The following is a 26224-nucleotide window of genomic DNA, read 5'->3' as shown; positions in this document are numbered from 1 at the left end:
TCTTTTTTTGTTTTTTTCGTGAAATATATTGACTCAGATTTATGACTATCATGAAGTACAATCTCAGAATGGTTTGGATAAGTAAAAGTGTTCCAAAGCTATTACCACATAAAGTGACACATGTCAGATTTGCAAAAAATGGCCTGGGCAGAAGAGTGAAAACTGGCCCGGGGTAAAAGGGGTTAAGGCACATCCCCTTCCCCTGTGGGAAGGTGCCTGAGCAATAGGATTTTTAGCCTGCTAGTAACTTGCTATGGTGTACTGTATTTGTTGTCTGCCCATGTACTGACTTCTGACCTCAGACTGTTTACCATATAGCAGATACTCTGCCTGCCCTGACCTCAGCCTGTCCCTGACTATGTTTTGTTTTTTTTTGTTTTTTTTTGATCGTTTGGTGCTCAGCATCGGTGGCTGTTAACTCTAGGCATCAGCTGTCAATCATACAGAGACTCCTTCAAGATGTAGTGGCCTGGTGGTTCTCCTGTAGCGAAGTCCAGATCCCTGTACAGGGTGAATACCAGGGGACTGGCAGGGTAATGCCCTTAGTAGTAGCCCAAAGTAAAAATATTTTGGTTGATACAGTGATTCAACACCCACTGCCATAACAGTATCTTACTTCTACTTGTCACAGCAGCTGCTGTAGGAGTCTGTTGTTCAAACCGTAAGTCACATGATGCAGAAGCAGCCAAGAGGTTTTTTATCCTGCAATAATGTGGCCAGTAATGTGTTTAACTGTAATTCCGTCTGCCCAGTGTAGCTGTTACACAGTATGTTTGGACCCACTATGTCACTTGAACAGATTTGGAGTCTATTCAAATGACTTTTGACCCACAGGGGTCAAGAGACACTGGTGCAGAACACAGGGGGCTCAGGCAAAACCATAGTCAGGGACAGGTCAAGGTCAGGGCAGGCAGAGTGCGTGAAATGCAGCCCGAGGTCAGGGCAGCAGCTCAGGGTCAGTATGGAGATCAGGCAGAAGTCGGAACAGGTCAAAATCCAGGAAACTGGCAGTAGTCGGTACAGAGTCAAACAAATGTAAGCAGCACACCTTTGCAAGAGCTAGCAACCTGGAACCTATTGCTCAAGCACCTTACCACAAGGAAAAGTGCCTTACATGCCCCTGGGTGACCAGCCGTTGACTGGCCAAGAGTGTGTGTGCCCTGGCCTTTTAAGAGCTGGAGGGAGTGTGCATTCCCTGCAGGAAGTGAGAGGCAGTGCCAGCAGGAAGCAGGCCTCAGCCTGGGAGAAGAGACAGTAGTTACTTGGGCGGCCAGGTCTCATGAGAAAGAAGAGACTGGTGCGTCCTGCCATCAGAGAACAGGAGCGAACGGCAACTGGGCCTTGTCAGGGACAGTGGAGCTTACAAACGCAGGGTGGGGAGGGTTTGAGAAGGCATCAGCTCTCCTTTGAGCCTTCTTGTGGCTTTCCAAGCACAGTGCTGTACATTGTATAGCGTCTGTGCTTGGTATCGCCCTCAGCCCCATCGAAGTGAATGGGGCTGAGCTCGATACCAAGCACAGCCGCTTTACAGGTCATCAGTATCAAAATATTGGAGAACCCTTTTAAATGGTAAAATGTCTCATTGTCAGCATCTGATATGTGTTCTATATTATGTATATTCTATATTGTGGATAGAATATGGGTCTATGAGATTTTATTTACATTGATTTACAATGTACACAGCGTCCTAACTTTTTAGAATTGAGGTTGTACAATATTTAATGTGTGTGTAATATATGCAGTGCCTTGAAAAAGAATTCATACCCCTTGAACATTTCCTAATTTTTTCATGTTATACTCACAAACTTAAATGTATTTTATTTGGATTAATTGTGATAGACCAACACTAAGTAACAAGTGTGTGAAGTGAAAAGAAAATGATACATGGTTTTCAAAAATGTTTATAAATAAAAATCTGGAAAATGTGGTATGTCTTCCTGAGTCAATACTTTCTAGGACCACCTTTCACAGCAGTTACAGCTGCAAGTCTTTTGGGGTATGTCTCTACTGCTGCTTCCTCTGAAGTCGATTCGCATAAAATGTAATTATTACTGTAAAAAACCTTAATACCGAACTTGAGTTCGGTTCCAAGTGGTACCGCTCTGTATAGTATTACAACAAAGTATTATGCGAATCGAATTAGGATGGAGCAGCTGAAGTCGATTTGCTCATCCCTAGTCTCTACCAGCTTTGCACATCGAGAGGCTGAAATTTTTGCCCATTCATCGTTGCAAAATAGCTCAAGCTCAGTCAGACTGGATAGAGAGCATCTGTGAACAGCAATTTTCAAGTCTTGCCACAGATTCTCAATGGGATTTAGGTCTGGACTTTGACTGGGCCATTCTAACACATGAATATGCTTTTGTCTAAACCAGGGATGCACAACCTGCGGCCCTCCAGCTGTTGTAAAACTACAACTCCCACCATGCCCTTCTGTAGGCTGATAGCTGTAGGCTGTCCGGGAATTATGGGAGTTGTAGTTTTGCAACAGCTGGAGGGCCGCAGGTTGAGCATGCCTGGTCTAAACCATTCCATTGTAGCTCTAGCTGTATGTAGGGTCGTTGTCCTGCTGGAAGGTGAACCTCCTCCCCAGTCTCAAGTCTTTTGTAGCCTCTACTAAGTTTTCCTCCAGGATTGCCCTGTATTTTACTCCATCCATCTGCCCATCAATTCTGACCAGCTTCCCTGTCCCTGTTGAAGAAAAGCATCCCAACAGCATGATGCTACCACCAGCATGTTTCAGGGTGGGGATGGTGTATTCAGAGTGATTTGCAGTGTTAGTTTTCCGCCACACATAGCATTTTGCTTTTAGGCCAAAAGGTCCATGTCTTCGTAGGTTTTCATTTTCGGATGATGGATTGAACAGTGCTCCGTGAGATGGTCAGAGCTTGTGATTATTTTTTATAACCTAAGCCTGCTTTACACTTCTCTACAACTTTATCCCTGACCTGTCTGGTGTGTTCCCCAGTTTTTATGATGCTATTTGATCACTGATGTTCACTAACAAAACTCTGAGGCTTTCAAAGAAAAGCTGTAGTTATACTGAAAATAAATTACACATAGGTGGACGCTATTTACTAATTAGGTGACCTCTGAAGGCAATTGGTCACACTGGATTTTATTTAGGGGCATCAGAATACAGGGGGCTGAATACAAATGCATGCCACAGTTTTCAGATTCTTATTTATGAGAAATTTTGAAAACCATGTATCATTTTCACTCCACACATACTTGCTACTTTGTGTTGGTCTATCATATAAAATCCCAATAAAATACATTTAAATTTGTGGGTGTAGCGTGAAAAAGTTCAAGGGATTTGAATACTTTTTCAAGGCACTGTGTGTGTATATATGTATGTGTGTGTGTGTGTGTAATAAATAAGTATATGTGTGTGTGTATATTTATATATACTGTATGTGTGTTTATGTAATGGCCCCATGTACTGATGAGTAAAATGTTTCTTCCCTTATATTTAGGAAAGAGATCACATATATATTAAACATAAGAAAGACATCTATACTAACCATAAATTAAAAAAACATTTAGGAAAGTGTGTAATATATTCATATAAAATGCAAACACCATAATTATTTTAATTGTGAAAACATATATCAGGTAATACATCATACATGAATGGCTGCTATCTGCCCATTGATTCTACACAATAATTACATTTTATTTTGTAAGGTCTATTAAGTACAACACAAACCTAATTTAATATTTTGAAGTGGAAGAAAATCTGACTGCATTAAAAGGGTTCTCCGGTATTAACATATTCATAACCTATCCTCAGGATCAACTCTTTGAGGAGGCTCCCGTGAGTGCAGCTTACCAAGCTCAGCACCATCCATTGGAAAGCGGCTCTGCTTGGTATAGCAGCTCAGCACTATTCTTTGAAAGGCTGCAGCGCCTAAGCCATGTGACCCATGATTGTGAGGTCGAAATGCTCATGGTGTGCTGCTGTCTCTTTGTACAGCTGATCTGCAGGGGCCCCAATAGTTGTTCTCATATTGATGATTTACCCGGGGAAGGTTATTAATATGTAAATCCCAAAGAACCCCTTTAACAATTTCCAGTAATAGTATTGGAATTGGATGTTCTGCCTATAATAGAAGCAGTAGTAAAGGAAATTCTGGTCAGGTGCAAAATCACTGGTTCAAGTAGGTCTCTGTAGGTGAATCTTCTTTAGTTGTATAACAAACGTATATACATAGAACAATAATTATTAACCTGATGAAGGAGACATTTAGAGCCCCGAAACGTGTTCTATGTATATACGTTTGTTATACAAATAAAGAAGATTCACCTACAGAGACCTACTTGAACCAGTGATTTTGCGCCTGACCAGAATTTCCTTTACTACAAGCACCCTTTGGGGGATTGGGCATCCGATCCCAAAGATACTTCTTCTGCGGCTGCATTCCTGGATCTTAAAGATATATATATATATATATATATATATATATATATATATATACAGGGAGTGCAGAATTAGGCAAGTTGTATTTTTGAGGATTAATTTTATTATTGAACAACAACCATGTTCTCAATGAACCCAAAAAACTCATTAATATCAAAGCTGAATATTTTTGGAAGTAGTTTTTAGTTTGTTTTTAGTTTTAGCTATTTTAGGGGGATATCTGTGTGTGCAGGTGACTATTACTGTGCATAATTATTAGGCAACTTAACAAAAAACTAATATATACCCATTTCAATTATTTATTTTTACCAGTGAAACCAATATAACATCTCAACATTCACAAATATACATTTCTGACATTCAAAAACAAAACAAAAACAAATCAGTGACCAATATAGCCACCTTTCTTTGCAAGGACGCTCAAAAGCCTGCCATCCATGGATTCTGTCAGTGTTTTGATCTGTTCACCATCAACATTGCGTGCAGCAGCAACCACAGCCTCCCAGACACTGTTCAGAGAGGTGTACTGTTTTCCCTCCTTGTAAATCTCACATTTGATGATGGACCACAGGTTCTCAATGGGGTTCAGATCAGGTGAACAAGGAGGCCATGTCATTAGATTTTCTTCTTTTATACCCTTTCTTGCCAGCCACGCTGTGGAGTACTTGGACGCGTGTGATGGAGCATTGTCCTGCATGAAAATCATGTTTTTCTTGAAGGATGCAGACTTCTTCCTGTACCACTGCTTGAAGAAGGTGTCTTCCAGAAACTGGCAGTAGGACTGGGAGTTGAGCTTGACTCCATCCTCAACCCGAAAAGGCCCCACAAGCTCATCTTTGATGATACCAGCCCAAACCAGTACTCCACCTCCACCTTGCTGGCGTCTGAGTCGGACTGGAGCTCTCTGCCCTTTACCAATCCAGCCACGGGCCCATCCATCTGGCCCATCAAGACTCACTCTCATTTCATCAGTCCATAAAACCTTTAGAAAAATCAGTCTTGAGATATTTCTTGGCCCAGTCTTGACGTTTCAGCTTGTGTGTCTTGTTCAGTGGTGGTCGTCTTTCAGCCTTTCTTACCTTGGCCATGTCTCTGAGTATTGCACACCTTGTGCTTTTGGGCACTCCAGTGATGTTGCAGCTCTGAAATATGGCCAAACTGGTGGCAAGTGGCATCTTGGCAGCTGCACGCTTGACTTTTCTCAGTTCATGGGCAGTTATTTTGCGCCTTGGTTTTTCCACACGCTTCTTGCGACCCTGTTGACTATTTTGAATGAAACGCTTGATTGTTCGATGATCACGCTTCAGAAGCTTTGCAATTTTAAGAGTGCTGCATCCCTCTGCAAGATATCTCACTATTTTTGACTTTTCTGAGCCGGTCAAGTCCTTCTTTTGACCCATTTTGCCAAAGGAAAGGAAGTTGCCTAATAATTATGCACACCTAATATAGGGTGTTGATGTCATTAGACCACACCCCTTCTCATTACAGAGATGCACATCACCTAATATGCTTAATTGGTAGTAGGCTTTCGAGCCTATACAGCTTGGAGTAAGACAACATGCATAAAGAGGATGATGTGGTCAAAATACTCATTTGCCTAATAATTCTGCACTCCCTGTGTATGTATGTGTGTATATATATATATATATATATATATATATATATATATAAAGTCTACAATAGAGTTGTGTCTATTATTTGCTAAAAGGTGAGCACCTTTATCTTTCAATCAATTTACTTTGTTTTGAACATACTACCCTATTGTGCGCCCCCACCCGCTTTTTTGTTTCTCTTTTCCCCTCGTGACCGAGTGGAATTTAGATTCGCCCGTGGTTTTTAAGAGTGTAATAGAAGCAGTGGCGTACATAAAGAAGTAAGGGCCCCATAGCAAGGATCAAATAGGCCCCCACACAGGACAGAAGTTTTTCTGTCTAAACCCTTTTCAATGACCCCTGGCCCATTTTTCCACTGCCTCATTTGCTAAAAGTTGTTCCTTTAGAGGGTAGAGTCCTGACCAAGTTTTCATCTCCAGTAGAAGAGAAGAAAATCTGAACTAAGACTGGGCTCCCTCTTGCCGTGGGCCCCATAGCAGTCGCATGGTCTGCCGCTTTGGTAGTTACTTCCCTGAACAGAAGTGCTGAATTTAAGTTTATTATCAGTTGTGGGGATTCGCTCTGGTAGTTAGGACTAGCTAATGCAGTATAGAGGCAAAGTACACAGTTCTTGAATCAAACAGAGGTGTTTATTCACACATTGGTGTAAAACAAAATGCAGATAAGGTGTATCACAAAACGCAGATGGCTTGGTGTTTGTTCACACACAATAAAAGTCACCTTTTATCCTGGGTGTTAATTCACACCCTGTTAGCAATTCAGCCTCATCAAGTCCATAGGCGGCCTGTTCGCCTTTAGAGGGGCCTGAGTCATCCAGCCCGGCTCAAACCTCAAATCCCAGCACAGCCCTCAGTTCTCAGCACACAGACTCCTGAGCTCCACTGGATTAGTAGAACTACAGGTAACAGCACTCTGCTAGTCAATTGCACAAATATAAGCAAACACTGAAAGAATAAATACTTGGTGGTCATACTTACTGCAAATGCAGCTAGAAGCTCTTTGCGAATATAATTGATCAAAAATATTTCGGGCCCATCTACCAATCGACAAGGTAGCTTCTAATCAGATGGGTCCTACTCTAACATGCCTCTCCTGGGCTTACAGGCATGTTAGAGTAGGACCCATCTGATTAGAAGCTACCTTGTCGACTGGTAGATGGGCCTGAAATATTTTTGATCAATTATATTCGCAAAGAGCTTCTAGCTGCATTTGCAGTAAGTATGACCACCAAGTATTTATTCTTTCAGTGTTTGCTTATATCTTTGTGCAATTGACTAGCAGAGTGCTGTTACCTGTAGTTCTACTAAACCAGCCAAGGTAGCGTGCACCTGCGTTCTCATATTCACTTATTATGGAGGTGCTGGTTCGTTTATTTTTCTTCTCCTGAGCTCCAATGTCAGAGGGAGGTAAATCCACACACGTGGCAGTGCTGGCTGGTTTTTATGCCTGGCAAAACCCGGTCTGGAACATGGGGAGTAGTCACCCACCCAGCACTTTGACTACTCCCAGTAAGAGCCGTCCCGGATCAGCTATGACAGCCATGCTAAATCTCAAGGTTTCAATTAGCAATAGCTGCTGCTGACACATAAAATACTGACTCTTACTTCACCGAGGCCAGGAACCTCAGTGACACATACCTTCCATCCACGATGATTCCAGGTACCTTCTTACACAGTATATACAGTTGAAACTCAAAAAATTTGAATATCGTGCAAAGTTTATTTATTTCAGTAATGTAACTTAAAGGGGTTGTCCGGGATTGGGGACATTGTTGTAATGGTACAACAAGCACATAAATATTACATACATTCCTGTCCTACCTTTGCCAGAGTTTTCTGATGCCCTGTATTTCTTTCATAAATTCTCAGCCGCAAGTTCAGATTTTCAAAGATTCAGTGACGTACCGACTCCTTACTGGTGTGCTAAGCCTCTTCTTCCGCTTAGCAAGGAGCCCGGTGACGTCACCAGCACACAGGATCGTTCTGCAGCTAGCAAGGAGGCTGTCAGTAGGAGGTAAATGTCAGCTAAACCACGCCCCTCTGTGACATCACCGGGCACAGAGGGCGTTAGAAGAAGGAGACAGTATTTGGAGGAGGGACGTCGTCTCACTAAGGAACGCCCCCCTCTGCCGATGATGTCACCGGCCATAGAGGAGTGTTATTAGGAGTAGAAGGAGGTTCTATTGGAGGCAGCAAACTATGCTATTTAGCATAGTGCACGCCTCCCATGGTCATTTGCAATGAATGGGATGTGCTACAGTATGGGTGCTAACCACGCCTCCCATGTCCCTATATGGCAGTCAGATCGCTCCCTGACACTATTGTCTTTTATTCAATCCTAGCAGAGAGCAGATATATGGAAGCAGGGAGGGATCCAGTTTGTAGGCTTAGAAAAAAGTGGTTTTAGGGGAGGAATACTGATGAGGAGTATGAGTGGCAGGAGGTGGAATACTGATTAGTGGGAGTGGAAAGGCTCGAGAGATCCAGCTGCAGAGTCACGCAGCCTTGTGGGACCCATAAGGCAGTGTGGCCGGAAATGACCTAGCACAGGAGCTGCTATGTAAACAATACTGACAGCAGTATTAGGGACTCATAGGAGCAAAGGGGATGAAAAAAAATACACAGAGCATCAGAATGACTTTACTGCGTAATGTCAAGGTGATTATTAACGTTTTAAAAAATTACTTTCATCCTGGACAACCCCTTTAAAAGGTGAAACTAACATATGAGATAGATTCATTACATGCAAAGCGAGATATTTCAAGCCTTTATTTGTTATAATTTGGATGATTATGGCTTACAGCTTATGAAACCCCAAAGTCACAATTTTGAGGTACCCTTTGCTCGGGGGGTATGGATTAATTGGCTGACTAGAGTGTGACACTTTGAGCCTAGAATATTAAACCTTTTAACAAAATTAAAATTTGCATTAATGAAATAAATGGACTTTTGCACGATATTCAAATTTTTCGAGTTTCACCTGTATGTAAATTAGTAGTGTGTGTATGTATGTATGTGTGTATATATATATATATATATATATATATATATATATATATATGAAGAAAAATGGCGGCACTGGCTCAAAAGAGGAGGTACGGGTGCACGTCCCAAGGGGAATAGACTTATAGCCCCAATAAATGGATCCAGAAAAAAGAGCGGCACTCCGGTAGGTAAAAGCAAGTGAACCCTTTATTCACCCAGGTGGTGCTAACCTCGCACCACCTGGGTGAATAAAGGGTTCACTTGCTTTTACCTACCGGAGTGCCGCTCTTTTTTCTGGATCTAATATATATATATATATATATATATATATATATATATATGGCATAATAAAATAATCATATAGAATAAACCAGTACATTATGGATTATCATAACCAGGTATTTGCTAACTGCAATTCAAAAGCAAAAATTCCATGGTGACCCTTATTACCCACTAAGTTTGTGTATATCAGGTTCCTATAAGATGTCAGGATGTCGCTGTCTATTTCTCCCTGGAGGAGTGGGAATATTTAGAAGGACACAAAGATCGATACAAGGACGTCATGATGGAGAATAACCAGACCCTCACATCACCAGGTACGAAGAGATTTTCTTGGTTTTTATTGGTAATGTTTGGTGCTCTTTCTTTTGTTAATATCTGTATTCCCTTTCTGTTTCTTATTTTTTATTTTTTGCTGTGGTTTTAGTAGCATTTTTTTGCTTTGATTTGCTATAAAAATAAGTATAAAATATAGTTATATAATTGATAAAGTTGAAAGAACAATGAATGTCAATGAAGTCCAACCTATTAATCTACTGTGTTGATTCACTCACAGGAAGGGAAAAACCAGTGTAGAGATGCTTTGTTTTAATTAGAGAGATCTCTGTACTGTCCATAAAAATTAGGTAGCTTCTTAAACTGTCCTTTTTCCATTTCTTACACCCAGAGTATTTTTTAGATGGACAACTTCCAGTTTTAAGTTTATTGTTTATTTTGGAGATTAGTCTGTGTTTCACTAGTTATGATACCTACTTGCCTTAGTACATCAAATGCTTTCTTTTATTTATTGTGCTCCCTATGATTTTTCTTTAATTCTTATAAAGTCTATATTTACTAAGGGTATTATACAACTATTGTGGCGTAAAAAAGTCACATAAGGCGCTTGCCATATGTGCACAATGATTTGCAACTTTATAAGCTCCTCAGCACTTTTCTGAAAAGGGGTGGGGCTTAGCGGGAAGGGCTCTGTGCCTCCTGACGGATTTACTATAACTCTCAACAGAAAGTGTTGTAAGTTGTAGCTGAAGTCTACGCCAGCCTGTAGGTGGCGTAGACCTCAGTATCTGGTGCATGGCAGGGCAGAAATGCACCTAATTTATTAAGATGCCTGTGCATGGAGATCAAGACTGGCATATGAATATGCCAGTCTTGATAAATGTCCCTCACTGTCTTTTTTTAGAACTGTATTTTTATTTAAAGTATTTTTCACCAAATACAATATAATAGTGTAGTCTGATGTGTACAAAAACAGCAAGACAATCAATGACATTGTCATATAAGAAACATGGAGCAGACTATTGAGGATGAAAATACCCACAGAACATATATTCAAGGTTATACTGAAATCTACAAAGTCATATAAAAGGATAAGGATGCAATGAAATGAAAATCAGGTTTGTTCACCAAAAAAAACTATAAATCAGTAGCCTGCTCTAAGGCTATTTCTAGTTAACAGAGGTAGATAAACCATTTGAAATCACATTCTCTAAACATAAAGCTAATAAATAAGCATTGTAGGACATATGAGAAAGAAGAATAGGCAAGCAAATGGAAAGAAGGAGGACTACAACAGGACACGAGAGGGAAGCATAAACAGGGAGGGGGGTAGTATAACCTCTACAGGCGTGTACAGGAATAATGGTCCCATAATTTCCAAATGCGATCAAACCAGTCAACCTGGTTATTCATGATGGCCGTGAGATGTTCCATTCTCCTAATGTCCATAACCTTAGTGATAAGGTCAAGTTGTATAGGTGCTTCAGTCCTCTTCCAAAAGCTGGCAACAAGGCATGTAGCGGCCGTCAAAATATGTATAAGAGTATCCCATCCCTGTTCTGCACCTCCAGCATCTATCTGAGATATTCGGGTTGAGGTGCCCCAACAATTGTGGGGTGTGGTACCAAAACAAAAACACAGAAATATAGTGGCAATACTGGAGGAGCGGCTCAACCCCTAACACTGTAGCGTGTTTTACATTGGGGGAGCAGCCCCACCGCATGTGGACCGCAGCAAACGACTATCCCCAGCAAAAAATGCATACGGTGGAGGATGTCGGCGCGGTCCACATGCACCACAAGGGCATCCTACACAAAACGGAGCATTGTGCGGATGTAAATACAATCATATAAATCACAGAAAAAATGCACCAAACGGATATGCCACTGACTATACTGGCTAGTCATAAATGCAGATATTAAAAGCTGAGACTTTCGCCAATATATTCCTGTCAGGAAAATATCGGAGCCCATCATTGCACCACGTCACGGTCACTCAGCATGGCAAAGGGTCCTACCACTACGCTACCTATGGTGTGAACACGGTCTGAAGGCGATGTAATCCAGCTCGCAGCCAGGCTTCCACACAAACGCCTAGCAGGACAACTAGTGCAGTGTGAACAAAGCCAAAACTGCAAGCCACACCCATATCAGACCCTGTGTGGTACCAAAACCTCAATATCTTATACCTATGGGAGATACAACCTCACGGTCTTTTACAGGACCTATGTATTGCTGTGATCTTACAAAAAATAATAATAAACTGTGACATCACTGCAACAAAACCAGCACGAAGACAGTAATATCATGTGAAAACAGCAGAAACCAGCAGTCTGTGATGAACTGCAGAAATCTTTATGGCCTTGGTCCACATTGAAACATGGAATGAGCACTGAAAACCTGTCTCATTCGTGCTACCTGTGGATATTTCTGTGAATTAGGAGAAAAATCTGCATATGGAAAACTTATGCACTTTTCCCATTTGGATCCAGACTTGGTTTTGGCTGAAAAAAAACTGTACTTTGTGAACAAGGCAAATGGTTTGGAGGATATTGTGAAGATCACAAATAAATAATGGCCCACAACTATTTTACACCAGTAAAATTGGAGAATATGATTGGCAAAAACAGCTCCTAATTAAAAGTTGCACAACTCCTAATAAATCTGATGCATTTGGAATTGTTGGTTTGAATATCTTCTGATGCTTGCTGTGAGGAGCTGTACATATGTGACACTAATTTGTTCCTTTTTTAATCTTTACCTTTGGTAAATCAGGCTAAAAGTATTTTTACATCTTCTTCTATATGTGTCTTCTACAGATGAATGCAGTAAGGAAGAAACACCAGAGAGATGTCCCAGTCTGTGTTCTAAGGAAAAGCAGAAAATATTACACCTTGATCAGGTCAATAGAATTGCCAAATGCTGTATATAATAGTGTTCGCAAGAGCGACCTTCAACCTAGGGAAGAGAACCATAGATATATGAATATCCAATATTGCCCAATGGTTCCCTGTCCAGTGGAGGTTAACCTGGTTGGAGATGTGCTGTCTTAGAGGGCGGGGGTGTTGGGAAGGCTGAACTTGACTGCTGTTTTGGAATTTACCCATTTCTTAAATATGCTGTGCATGTGATGACATGCCACTGGTATGTTCCACATAACCTGGTCATTCTGACATCTCATGCACTGCACCATTGGATGCTTTTTGTCCTTTTAAAATGAAGCCTTTACTAGCAAATACTTATGTATTGAAAAGCTACTGGTGGGGAAAGTGTTGCAAAAATTACATGTTAGCTTTTTATCTACTAAGTATATGATAATTCCAGCTCAGATGAGGATTTAAGAGCACTGAGAAGGTATCTTAAAAGGGTTGTGCAAGAATGGGGGGGGGGGGGGGTTGGCAACTGGCTCTGGCTCCTCGAGAGGAGACATAATAATGTCTGTAAAGCACTGTAGAATATGCTGGCACTATAGTGAGTAAAATAAGTGAAATATGTAGACCTGTAGTATAGACTGCTAAATAATAAGTCTACCTAAATAAATAATTCTCCTTACTCCCAAACAGTGCCATAGCTAGGCAGATTTGTCTTTCAGAGTCCTAGGAAAGCTGGGTTACCACCATGTGGAGCTGTAATAGAGTCTACAGAATATGAAATCTACCAAGATAAATACTCTTCCTCATTCCTAAATAGTGCCATAGGTAGGCAGATTTGTCCTTCAGGGTCATAGAAAAGCTGGGTTAACACCATGTGGAGCTGTGATAGAGTCTACAGAATACGAAATCTACCAAGATAAATCCTCTTCCTCATTCCTAAATAGTGCCATAGGTAGGCAGATTTGTCCTTCAGGGTCATAGAAAAGCTGGGTTAACACCATGTGGAGCTGTGATACACTGCAAAATACTGAATATACTAAGATTAATTCTCCCCTCACTCCTAAATGGTGCCACAGCTAGGCATATTTGCCTTTCATGTGCCTGGGAAAGCTAGGTTACCAAACATGTGGAGCTGTAATAGAGTCTGCAGAATACTAAATCTACTAAAATAAATCTCCCTGCTCACTTCTAAATAGTGCCATAGTTAGGTAGATTTGTTTTCCGGGGCCCTGGGAAAGCTGGGTAACGTTACATAGCCAGTGTGTACAGCTCAAGGCTTGTAATCTTGCTCTGCAACTCTGATGAATGTCAAATTTGCCTAGACAGACAGTGAGAAATCCACCCTGGCTTAAATGCAAACTTGATATTCAGGCACCTGGGAATGATGGGTAGCACTTTCTGTACTGTTTGGTACACACATACCAGGGAGGTTTTGTAAAGAGCTACTGAAAATATGCAGCTTGCACCTCTTTCACACTGCTCTGGATGTCTATTGAAGTGAATGCAGTGTTAAGCCTGCCCACTTCCCAAATTCCTAGTTTGTCTGTGAGGTCATGCTAGTGCACAGAGCCAGTCCCAAGCCGAAGATGGAAAGGCACTTTTCTGACTGCAGGATATCTGTTTAACTGCTTTCTGCGGCGGTTTACAGATGTCCATGAAGAAAGAACTAAAGACTAACTTTTCTGATCAGGTTATGCCTCTTTTTTTCTTGTTATTTAGGATTTTATGGCGCTTTAAAGGGGTTGTCTTATCTCACCGGTACTAAGTCAAGATGAGAGATACTCCTGACCACTAGCCGTCCAGGAAAAAGCAGGAGAGCAACCAGCGCTCGCTGTTTCAGTGGCTCCCATTGCGGTGCACGCGAGAGACGGAAACAGCATAGAACAAGTTGTGCTGTTTCTGGGAAATATAGCTGTCATGCACAGCAATGGGAGCTACTGAAACAGCACGCGTGAGAGCACTCTACTGTTTCCTGGCCGGCTGGTGGTCGGGAATGTGTCTCATCTTGCCTTAGTACGGGCTCTTTCACACGAGCGGATCCTGTGCGTGGAATCCACTGCGTGAACGAGAGCCAAGCCCTGTTCCTGACAGCACAGCAGAGACATGGAGCATTAACATGATTAATAATGCTCCGTGCCTCTCTGTGATCTTTTTACTACAAAATCACAGTGACAACTTTATCTCACTGATTTTGTAGTAAAAAGATCACAGAGAGGCAAAGAGCATTATCAATCATGTTAATGCTCCGTGTCTCTGCTGTCCGGAAAGGGGCTTGGCTCTCTGTCATGCAGCAGATTACCCGCATGGCATCCGCTCATGTAAAAGAGCCCTAACAGTTTCCAGTTGATTTCAATGTAAAAATTCAAGTGTGTGTGGATGGTAGAATTTATTTTAGCAGCTGATTTGAAAAATGCTTGAGAAGTGACCTGTTACTTTGAGGCTGATTTGATGTCACTCAAAAACTCTTCTAAAAAGCTTGCAAAAACTCCACAGAAACCACCGCCTAGTTATAAACTGCCACCAAAAATTACCTCTTTTCAGCCGTGATTCTGCACCTGATCTGCCACTAATCTTTTTGGTGTGGATTTTTCTGTGTGAATATAGCCTTAGGCTGCCCATACACATTCAGGTTTTCAGGTTTCCTGATGCAGTTTCGAAGCTAAATCCAGTTGTGTGGATTCACATAAGAGGAAAAGTAGAGTCTGCATGTTAAGCCACATTCTCATGACCGTGAAAAAAGGATAGTTAAAAACGGATACGCTCTCAGTTTTTCATGACTTTGCATCAGTGTATGCCTCCATTCCCATGGATGAATTTCATAGGCTTTTTTAAAAAACTATTAACCCCTGCAGTGTCTTGAGGATGCATAACTCCTCCACCCCATAATACCCCCTGGATATTAAATGGCCCCCATAGTGCCTCCCCCCACCCCCCGAATGAAAAATGCCCTCCAGTATATACAGTATAATTCCCCCATAGTGCACCACTAGTATTTACAGTATAATGCACTCATAGTCGGCACTATATTGGGGGGCACTAAGAGGGGTATTACAAATACTGGGCTGCACTAAGAAGGGCCTTACATATACTGGAGGGGGCACTAAGAAGGACCTTATATATACTGGGGTACACTAATAAGGGTGTTATATATACTGGGGGTGTACTAAGAAGGACCTTATACATACTGGAGGGGGCACTAAGGGGGGCCTTATGTATACTGGGGACACTAAAACACATTATATATACTGGGGGCACTAAGGGGGCATTATATATACTGGGGGCACTATGAGTGCATTATACTGTAAATACTAGGGTGCTATGGGGGAATTATACTGTATATACTGGGGGGCATTTTTCATTCGGGAACACTCGCTCCTCACTGCATGTAGGGTTGCACCGGGTATCAAAGTCTCAAAGAGCATCCCTCCCTCCTCACTGAGATGCAGCCGGACACTGCCACCAATGAAAAAGCCCAAGGGCCTAATGAAGAAGCATCAGGAGGGCAGGGTAGAGGGAAACTTGTTGCGTCCGTTCTGTGCTGGAACCTGATAAGTTAAAGGACCTTTGATAAGGCCATTATCCATGTGACCAGTAACAATCAACTTGATCCATATTGATCATAGGGCAATGACATCATCAGAGGTCCTTTAACTTTTCAGCATCCAGCGAGATCTTGCTTCAGGAGGTTTCCTGCAGTTTTATAGGTATGTGCTATATGCTGCATGCATGTATTAATGTGAGGCATATAGTCTTATCACTTTAGTACCTCCATGTGCCTCACATTAATAGCAAGTGACTCCATCATGTCCTCATATAATGGGCAACATGGTGTTAATGATGCTGTCACTATAAGGCTCCATTCACACATCCGCAATTCCATTCACACATCTGCAATTCCATTCACACATTCGCAATTCCATTCATTTCTATGGGGCCACACGACGTGCGGCCCCAATCCAGAAATGCGGACCCACACTTCCGGGTCCGCATTTCAATTCCCGAAAAAAAGAAAAACATGCCCTATTCTTGTCCGCAATTGCGGACAAGAATAGGCATATTCTATTAGTGCCGGCGATGTGCAGTCCGCAAAATGCGGAACGCACATTGCCGGCGTCCGTGTTTTGTGGTTCCGCAAAACAAACACGGATGTGTGAATGGACCCTAAGGCTCCATTCAGACTTCCGTAGAATGTGTCCGCACCCATTCCGCAATTATCCGGAACGGGTGCGAACCCATTAATTCTCTATTGGGTAGGAATGGATGCGGACAGCACACAGTTTGCTGTCTGCATCTGCATTTCCGGAGCGCGGCCCCGAACTTCCGGTCCGCGGCTCCGGAAAAAAATAGAACATGCCCTATTCTTGTCCGCAATAGCGACGATCATATGGAAAACAGTCAATTAACCCCTCAGATACTGCATTCAACAGAGATTTCGGGGGTTAGAGCCCCCTCAGTGAAATTGCAGGGCTCCGAATGGTTACCATGACAGCCTGGGCACTGCTGAAGGTTCCCAGGCCTGCCATGGTAAGCTTCCTGCTAAGCTGTGCACGAGCATTGCTAAGCAGAATGCCATTCTCCCTAATAGATCTCCATTAAGGTGAAGGGGACTTGGATTCAAAACATGAAAAAAATACAAAAATATTAATCACCATCCTTTCCCAATTTTAGATATGTTTATTTTTTTATTGTTTACATTTTTTATATCAGGTATCTCCGCGTCCGAAAATATAAAAAAATGTTCCTGCGCGATGTAGGCTGTAATGGAAAAAAACAATAAAAATACGCAGTTCACCAATTTTTAGTCACCTTGTCCCCCCAAAAAAGTTGAATAACGGTGATCAAAAAGTTGTATGCACCCCAAAAAAGTCAGGTTTATAAGTAATAAAACAAAATAAAAACTACAAGTTTGGTATTGCCGTAATCGTAATGAACCTTAAAGGGTTTCTGTCACCAGAAATATAAAAATTAAACGGGCTGACATTAGCGATGTGCTAATGTCAGCTGAACCTAACTAGCCTATTCCTGGTTTTATCCATGCCCCTATTACTCCATAAATGTAACTTTTATAATATGCAAATTAGCCTCTAGGAGCAGGGGGGGGGGGGGGAACGTTGCTCCTGCGCCTAGAGGCTCCGTTCTCCCACCTCTGTCACCTCCCTCCAAGTCTTGATTGACAGGGCCAGGCAGCGTTCGCATCCTCCTGCCGGCCCTGAGTGCATGGTAAATCTCGTGCCTGCGCCGTGCCGTTCGGTATTCGGCACAGGCATAGTGAAGGAAGGACGCTCCCTGGCTGCTGACTTCCTTACTGCGCCTGCGCGGAATACTGAACGGCGCATTCGCCTAGAGGCTAATTTTCATATTATAAAAGTTACATTTATGGAGTAACAGGGGCATGGATAAAACTAGCAATAGGCTAGTTAGGTTTAGCTGACATTAGCACATCGCTAATATCAGCCAGTTTAATTTAGGTATTTCTGGTGACATAAACCTTTTAACTGGATGCTGCAAGACCTTTGCTCCCAGCCCTTTTTTTTTTTACTTCCGTAATGCCCTTATTAGCTGTTTTTAATCGCCTTTAGACGGGTGCACTCCTAACTATATGGCCGTTAAAAACATGACCATTGATTTTAGTGGCGTCTGTCTGGCCGTGAAAATGGCCAAAAATAAGACCATTCCTTTTTTTTGGATATTTGCTGTTCACTGGCGGTTAAAAAAAACGGCCATTTGAATAGCCCCATAGACTTCAATTGGTTGTAAAAATGGCCATGTGAAGGTCATTACTTAAAAAGTAACTAAACTTTAATCCAAGTTTTTTTTTAAATGTCCCAAATGCCCTAAAAAAAGTTTTCTAATATACTTTGATTTTGAATTTTTACTAAAGATATTCCCCCCCTAAAGCCCTGATTTCCTGTGCACTTTAAAGTCACTACTCTCCACATCGGAGTACAGGCAGGAGTACACATTGCTGCTCCTGCTTGTACCCCCCGATGTATTCTAAATGCTGACATAGCACATGTGTACTTTGTAACTATGCTCTATGCCAGGATCAGCTGAGCGTAACAGGGCTCCTGCCTGTGTCTGCTTCACTAACTAAAAGCTTACATGCAGGACTTTTAGCTTAGTGAAGTAGGCACGGGCAGGAGCCCAGCTCAGCTAATCCTGGCATAACACATTGTTACAGGGTACCCATGTGCTATAGTGCAAACACTGGAAACATGAATAAATTAAGGATGAGCAAATTGATTCTACTGGTTTGGAATTCGTCCTAAATGCTAACAAACCTGACATTTTTGTGATTCGTTTTGGGTGAAGTGGGAGAGAGAGTATTGTAGGCCAGGCAATGCCCCTCTGGGTTTCTGGGAAAGATATTCAAATTAGCTCTCCTAAGCCTATCTGATGCCAGCAGATGTAAGATGTGCTAATTTTCATATATATTTTCTTCCCAGAAACCCAGAGGAAATTTGCCTAGCCTACAATTGTCATCACGTATATTAACTTGTCTCCATAATAGAATTAGTTCCCACCCAGAGGTCCCCTCAAGGCCTCTTAATGAGAAAAGCGGATTCTATCTGCTTTGTTCTGATAAAGGGCTTTTGTCCTGAAAGAGCTAGTTGCAGATATGAGGCAGGCTTATGTATTTTCCTAGTTAAGCTATATAAATATTTTTAAAAGGCTGAGCTATGACTAGAGGGATATCCTGTAGTTGTGAAACACTTTTTTCAATCCTTTTGGAAAGAAAGCTGAATTACACATTTTTCTTTAACGTGCGGATGTCTCTTTATTTGCCTGATAAATTGCTAAATATTTGGGCTTGTTAGAATTAAGAATGGGCAAATCTAATTTGCAATTTTGGTATTAATTTCAGATTCAACCAGAGAGCGATCCCCAAAGTAATATTCAACTGGCAGTGAGACATGAGAACTAGAATATCCCACCCACAATTATACTGGCCTTGGGGGGCTACTCTTTGGGGTGCTCTTTGTTATTAGGAATACCAAAAATATACATGATGCATGTTGTATGCCAAGTGACACTACTCTTGGTTTCTCGGAAGAATATATGCAAATTCGCACATCTTAAAAGGGGTTATCCGAGACTATAAAAAGCTTCCCCATATGCCAGGCCCCTCACATTGAATATACTTACCTGGCTCCCCGCTCTCTGGGCCACTCCTGGTCCCCACAATGCTGCTGCAGCTTCTCCCCGTGAAAGGATGAAAAAATCCGGTGTTGGGGGAGCAGCCAATTGCAGGCAGAGATGGGGATGAGCCTCCCTAGCGTCACCCTTGAGCCAGGTAGGTATATTCAATATGAGGGGCCCCCTATATGGGGGAGCTTTTTATACTCTTGGATAACCCCTTTAATTCTGCTGGCAGGACATAAGATTAGCATTCTTTTCATTTTCATATTTAAATATCTTTCCCAGAAAGCCAAAGGTATGCAAATTTGCTTGCCTGAGAAAAACTAAAAGAGGGGATATCCTGTCTAATGCCAGCAGAATTAAGATATGCAAATTAGCATATAGTCTTCCCAGAAAGTGAGAGCAGTGTTTCCTGGCATATAGTAATGATCATGAATATTTTTTAGTCTCCCTAATGATAAAGAGCACCACAAAGAGTACTCCCCAAGACCAGTCAGCTATGGCTAGTTTCATACTAGCATTCAGGAGATCCAGCAGGCTGTTCTGGCAGCGAATAGCGTGCTGGGTCTCTCTGGATCTGAAATTGCTGGAAGCTACATGAATGCCATCTGGCCCTATTAATGATAATGGGGACTGGCAGAGATCTGGCTTAAACCCGGCAAATATGCAGAGAATATACCACTGTGGAAGGCAATTTTCTCTTGAGACATTTTGGTTCCTTTGTCTTTCTGGAAGGAGACCTAGCGTGTATGTCTCATTGAGAGAAGTGTAATCCTAGGTGGGATGTTCTATTTGTTTTAAATTAAATTGCATCCATCGCTTTCAGTTGAATATTATGTGAGTCTATCTTCTGGCTTCATGTTTATTTGGTGAGGCTTTTTAGAAAAAAATATGAATCCTACTTTTAGTCTTTGTTTGCTTTTACATTGCAGCACTCCCTCCCATCTGCCCAGAGATTTTAATCAGAGTATAATGTATAGCTGGATTCTACAATGCCCTGAAATTATGTAGGCCAAAAGCCCAAGAGCAGCAAGTCCCATCTGTTAGAAGCCACCTTGTCTCTGGTAGATGGGCCCAACATACTTATGATCAAAATTGTGCACAAAGAGCTTCTAATTTTCATATAGTAAGTGTAGCAGTAATGTAATTTGCAGTGATTCATGTTTTCATGTGTCTTTGTGCATGGCAGTGTGCTGCCGCTTGTAGTCCTTGTTTGCTTTTACATTGCATCCATGGTAGCTTTTTTCACATTGTTTGGAGCTTGCTGGTCTTTATTTTTTGCATTGCATTTTTTGCGTCACTCGGCCACATTTCACATTCAATGAGGCTTTAGGGTATGGCCCAAAAATGTGGATGGCCGTATTCAGCCAACACACGATCACGCACCATAGCCAGAGATCTTTCAATTTTACAGCAAAGACGCACCACTTCACTGAACCCTCAGCATGCCTACACACAGAGTGGGGTATGTTGCAGAAAATTTCTGTCTGAAAATCATTTCCATTTAATTTAATGGGGTTGTTTTGGTGGGAAGCACATGGATTTCTGCATGTCCCATTGAGATGAATGGAACTAATTTTTAGTTGTAGAAATTTTCTGAAACAAAATTTGCCATGTGTGGTGGCACTTTTATACTTTCTCTCATAATAGTCCCTTTATGATCCACACATGATTTTGGCTTCAAAAACTGCATCAGAAGACCTGATCCAAAATCTGAACCTGTACTGGCAACCTAATGGTGAGTAATAATTATTATTTTATTTTTCTTGTGTTTAAGGGTGCGACCACACAACACAGTCATGTTGCAGTTGCGCTGCTGTCAAGTACCGGGCAGCCGTATGTTCACAACTATTGAAGACTGCACTAATTAGACGGTCTGCATTGTTAAAGTGGTTGTTCCATGAAAAACATTTTTCAAACCAGCACCTGGATCTGAATACTTTTGTAATTGCATCTAATTAAAATGTAGTATAAATGTAGTATAGCTGCTGAGTTATTCACTGAAATCTATCTGTATAGCGCCACCTGCTGATTGCTCTTTATCAAAATTCTTTGTCCTGCTCACTGAGATGGAAGCACATGCTCAGTTCCATCCTTCAAACTACCACCAGATGTTGCAGACAGGACACACCACTGAAAAAGAACACAGCCCCTGAGCTGCCAGCTTGAAGTAAATCTAGCAGAGCAATTCATGGGGAGATCTCTAGACCCATGTGAGGTACAGGGCCGGTTCTAGCTTTGTTAGAAAGAGATTGTCATGTACTATATGATGTCTGATTTTCATTTTTTACATTATTTGTGGGATAGCCCCTTTAATGGCTGCATGGAACCTTCAGTAGATTGCAGCAATTAACAATACAGACCAACAGTGGGGTCTTAATTTGTTTAGTTAGAACCCGCTGCGGAGCGTACGATTGCTCGTTACTTGACCACGCCATGTGGTCGTATCCTAAGAGACGCTATTTTACTATGTTTTGTAAGTATGCCCTGCTACCATTAAATATTTTGCTATCTTGATAGTGGATAAAAATTTTTTTTTTCTTTTTGAACATCTCCTACTGTCTTCTTAATTACATCTTATGGTGAATTAGGTTACAGATTTGAATGATATTAAAGTGCAAGTTATAACAGATGAAGCAGAGACATATGTGGATTTAACTGAGCTGTCTATGGAGGGAGAAGTTGCCACAGATATGAGCACAGGTGAGTGTTAAATAGTAAAGGAATCTATAGTCAGAAAATTAAATTTTTGCATTGCAAATCTGCAGCACAGGGTAATAAGTTAAACACCGCAATAGCGCCCCTTTCCTCTATGGACAACCACTTTATATTTCAATAATTTTTATTGAAATTTGGTAAAGTACATAATACAGATAACAAAGCTTTCCAATTGTCATGTTAAGCAGTCGACAGTATAGATTGTTGGAGGTAGATCGTATCGTAAAGGCTGACATGACATGAGAAGAATTCAAGCAATATATAGCTTAGGCACCTAATCAAATAGAACAAAATAGAAAAAACAAAAAACAATCATCTTGGAGGCAATTAGAGTGATATATTCTGTAAAATATTAGTGTTTGGGGACATGGCTATCATCCATGTATTCCATTGGTACATAAATTCATCCAACTTTTGGTCCCTATAGGCCATGGTTTTCTCGAACAGGCAGTTAGTATGCACTTTGGATAAAATATCCGCTATTGTAGGGATAATATTTGACTTCCAACATCTAGTGATTGCCACCTTCGTTGCTAGAAATAAATGAGCTACTGGAACTCAGCTTTGGGGTGGTATGGAATGCATGTCCATGAAAAAGAGCACTTTGCAAGGGGAAATATCAATGGTAAAACCACAGTAATTATTAGTGATTAGTAATTGGGTAGCTGTGATAAATTTGAAGGTATCAGCCCACTCTGTTTCAGTAATAGTCATTTGTAACTCCTTCTCCCTTGTCTTAAGGGGGGTAGTTTTAGAGAAAATAGACTTTGATCCTAGAGCTAAGTAAAACGGCTTGATTCCTGACTTGCTAAGAGGTTGGGCTGGAGTGGACCACAGCTCAATAATCTTTTTATTGGCATTCACCTGATATGGAGACTTGGATTGTAGTAAGTGCCGAACTTGCAAGTATTTAAAGAAGTCCACCCTGGGGACCCCAAACTCTCGCTGCAAATGATTTAAAGACCCCATCATTGTATAGCTGGTTGATTCTCTGAATTCCCAAGGATCGCCATCTATCTAGGTTTGTCTCTGGGAGATGAAGTTCTAAAAGTTGGAGAGGGGATGCAGTTAGCAGAGATATGGGATGGTGTTTGCTAATATGGTGGAAAGTACGCCAATGGTGTATTGAGGAGCTCAGTAAGACAGGTAAAGGAGATGTTTTAAATGGGGAGGCACTAATACTGTTTATGAGAAGGGATTTGAGAATTTTATTAGAAGCCAGATCCGTCTCAATTTGTACCCATGGGGATTTGGGCGTTTGCATCCACCAATACCTGAGGGCCTGGACCTGGGTTGCTAAAAAGTAAATCCAGTAGGTTCGGAAGGCCTGGTCCCCCTTTGGTTTTGGCTTTTGTTATTATGCCTGTGGAAATCCTCAGTCTACTCCCTGCCCACACAATGTTAGGGCTCGTTCACATGAACGTATTTTGCGTTCCGCATACGGTACATATACGGAACCATTCATTTCAATAGATCCGCAAAAGATGCAGACAGCACTCTGTGTGCTGTCCGCATCCGTTGCTCCATTCCGTGGCCCAACAAAAATGATGAGTCCTGTCCTATTCTTGTCCGTTTTGCGGACAAGAATAGGCATTTCTATAATGGGCTTCCTGTTCCGTTCTGCAAATTGCGGAAGGCACACGGGCGGCATCCGTTTTTTGCGGACCGCAAAATACGGCACGGTCATGTGAACGAGCCCTTATTGAGTAGTCCCTGTGCCTTTCTAAAAAATACACCGGGAACCTTAATGGGGACGCTCCTAAAAATGAACAAAACTTTTGGAATGATTAACATCCGAGAAGCTGCAATTCATCCCACCCAGGATATTTCATGTTTTCCATGTGAAGCAATATTTTGTTTAATCGTGTCCACTAGTAGAACATAGTTAAGGTGATATAACCGTGGTATAGCTGGTGGGATGGCTATTCCTAGATATTGAATGTGATTGTGTCTCCAGTCAAAGGGAAACTCCTGTTTGAGGGAATGGAGAGCGTGGGCAGGGATGTTCAAGGAGAGTATTTGAGATTTTGTCTCATTCACTTTATAATACGATAGACGACCGGATTCTTTGATTAAAGAAAGCGCAGTTGGTAAAGCCTTCTGCGGGGACGATAAGGTCAGGAGTACATCGTCTGCATAAATAGATATGCAGTGTTGTCTACCCCCGATCCTGATACCTGAGATGTCTGGGTGTAGTCTGATTGCTTGGGCGAGGGGCTCGTTGGCTAAGATGAAGATCAGAGGAGAAAGGGGGCAACCCTGATGAGTACCATTTGTTAAATAGAAGGGTGACGATAAGCGCCGTTTAAGAATTCTTTTGCTGAAGGTTTAGAGTATAAAGCCCTTATGGTAGTGATAAAAGGTTCTCCCAGTCCCATAATCCCCAACACTGAGAAAGCGAACGACCTGTTCAGGCGGTCGAACACCTTCTCGACGTCGGGTCACCAACAAGGCCTCCTCTTTTCTACGATTAATGTGGTCTATCAGGTTTAGTGTAAGGCAGGTGTTGTCCGTAATTTGTCGGCCTTTGACAAAACCTGTCTGATCATGATCAATCAGGAGAGGCAAGACTGTTGACAGTCTGGTAGCTAAAATCTTGGCCTATATTTTCAAATCTGTATTAAGCAGAGAGATGGGACGGAAATTTTGAGGCCTGTCAGGGGGCTTGCCGGGCTTTGGTAAGGTGACAATCGTGGCTTCAAGCATTTCATTAGGGAAGGAACCTTCTTGAAAGGCTTTATTATATACTGACATTAGGTGAGGTATCAATTGTTCTTGAAAGGTTTTAAAAAAAAGATTGCAGAGACCATCTGGGCCTGGGGATTTATATCACCTATAACGCTCAAAAAGCTACCACACAAGTAATTATAGTCAATGATTCCTTTATTAGACATCCGTTTACAATACATTGATAAAAAATGTTACATAAAGCAGCAACCATGGGAACACAGAAGTGTTACATAAAAATAAAAAAACTGAGTGAGCTCCAGACCATGAGGGACTAGTAAACCCACAAAATTAGCAACATCAGATAAGTGGGGCTCTTATAGCAAAATGCACACAGGATACCAATTACAATGTACCACAAGCACTAGTCCGTGCAAAGCGGTATAAACCTTCGTGCACCCCTACAGTATTAGGCTGCTAAGGGGAAAAAACACATAAAGTCACATATCTTACTGACCCAGTCTGGAGCAGCCGCCCGACGATGGTTTCGCTTCACGCTTCCTCTAGGGGCATACTCCACTCACCAACAGTCCACTCCTATATACTCCTTTAGTTTAGCCTCAGCCAATGAGTGCGCCTCTAAACAGCTGTCCGCAATCACACAATCAATCACCCAGGTACCTTTTCGGGGGGAGTGAGTGTTTTGGAGTCTGATCATGTGTCATTCATACAACTACCACGTCAACCCGCCCACCGGAACAGCAGAGCCACATGACACAAGACCAGAGTCATGCGGCGCAGCAGGCCGCGTCAATAAACAACGCGGCCCGTCCCATGGCAACCGGGTCACGAGGCGGGTCACATGATCAACTCACCACCACTGGGTGACGTATATGCTGCTCCTCCCACATACACCGCTCCAATCGCACAGACCAAGAGTACACGGCATGCAGCCCCATCGACACCACGTAGTTGGACTTATCAGAATAACAGATCGGAATCCTATGATTAGGCAGACCGTTGCCAAACACCATTCTATATATATATGTCAATCTAACACACCATGATTGAGAAGACATGAAATACATCATTACAGTACAATTATACAGAGTGCAATTATAAAGAATACATGATTACAGTCCAATTAAAAAAAATATAATAATAAAAGTATATTGTGTAACATAAATATAACATATAATAAATACCAATCAATACTAGTTATTCACTGCTGAAGCCTATGCTATGTTGTGCACTA

General features: G+C 41.8%; 1 protein-coding gene across 1 annotated transcript in view; it reads left to right on the top strand.

Moving 5' to 3' along the window:
* The window catches only part of LOC121005609 (zinc finger protein 271-like), a 129664-nt gene that overhangs the window by 9102 nt on the left and 94338 nt on the right, over positions 1–26224 (top strand). The window contains exons 4-6 of the mRNA XM_040438385.1: positions 9490–9613; positions 12391–12473; positions 22176–22287. Of these exons, the coding sequence (XP_040294319.1) occupies positions 9490–9613; positions 12391–12473; positions 22176–22287 (319 nt within the window). The remainder of the gene's footprint in view (positions 1–9489; positions 9614–12390; positions 12474–22175; positions 22288–26224) is intronic.

This window comes from Bufo bufo, chromosome 6 (assembly GCF_905171765.1).
Source record: "Bufo bufo chromosome 6, aBufBuf1.1, whole genome shotgun sequence".
In the NCBI taxonomy this organism is placed as follows: Eukaryota; Metazoa; Chordata; class Amphibia; order Anura; family Bufonidae; genus Bufo; species Bufo bufo.
Note: the sequence above shows the minus strand (reverse complement) of the source record. Positions and strands in the feature narration are given on the sequence as shown.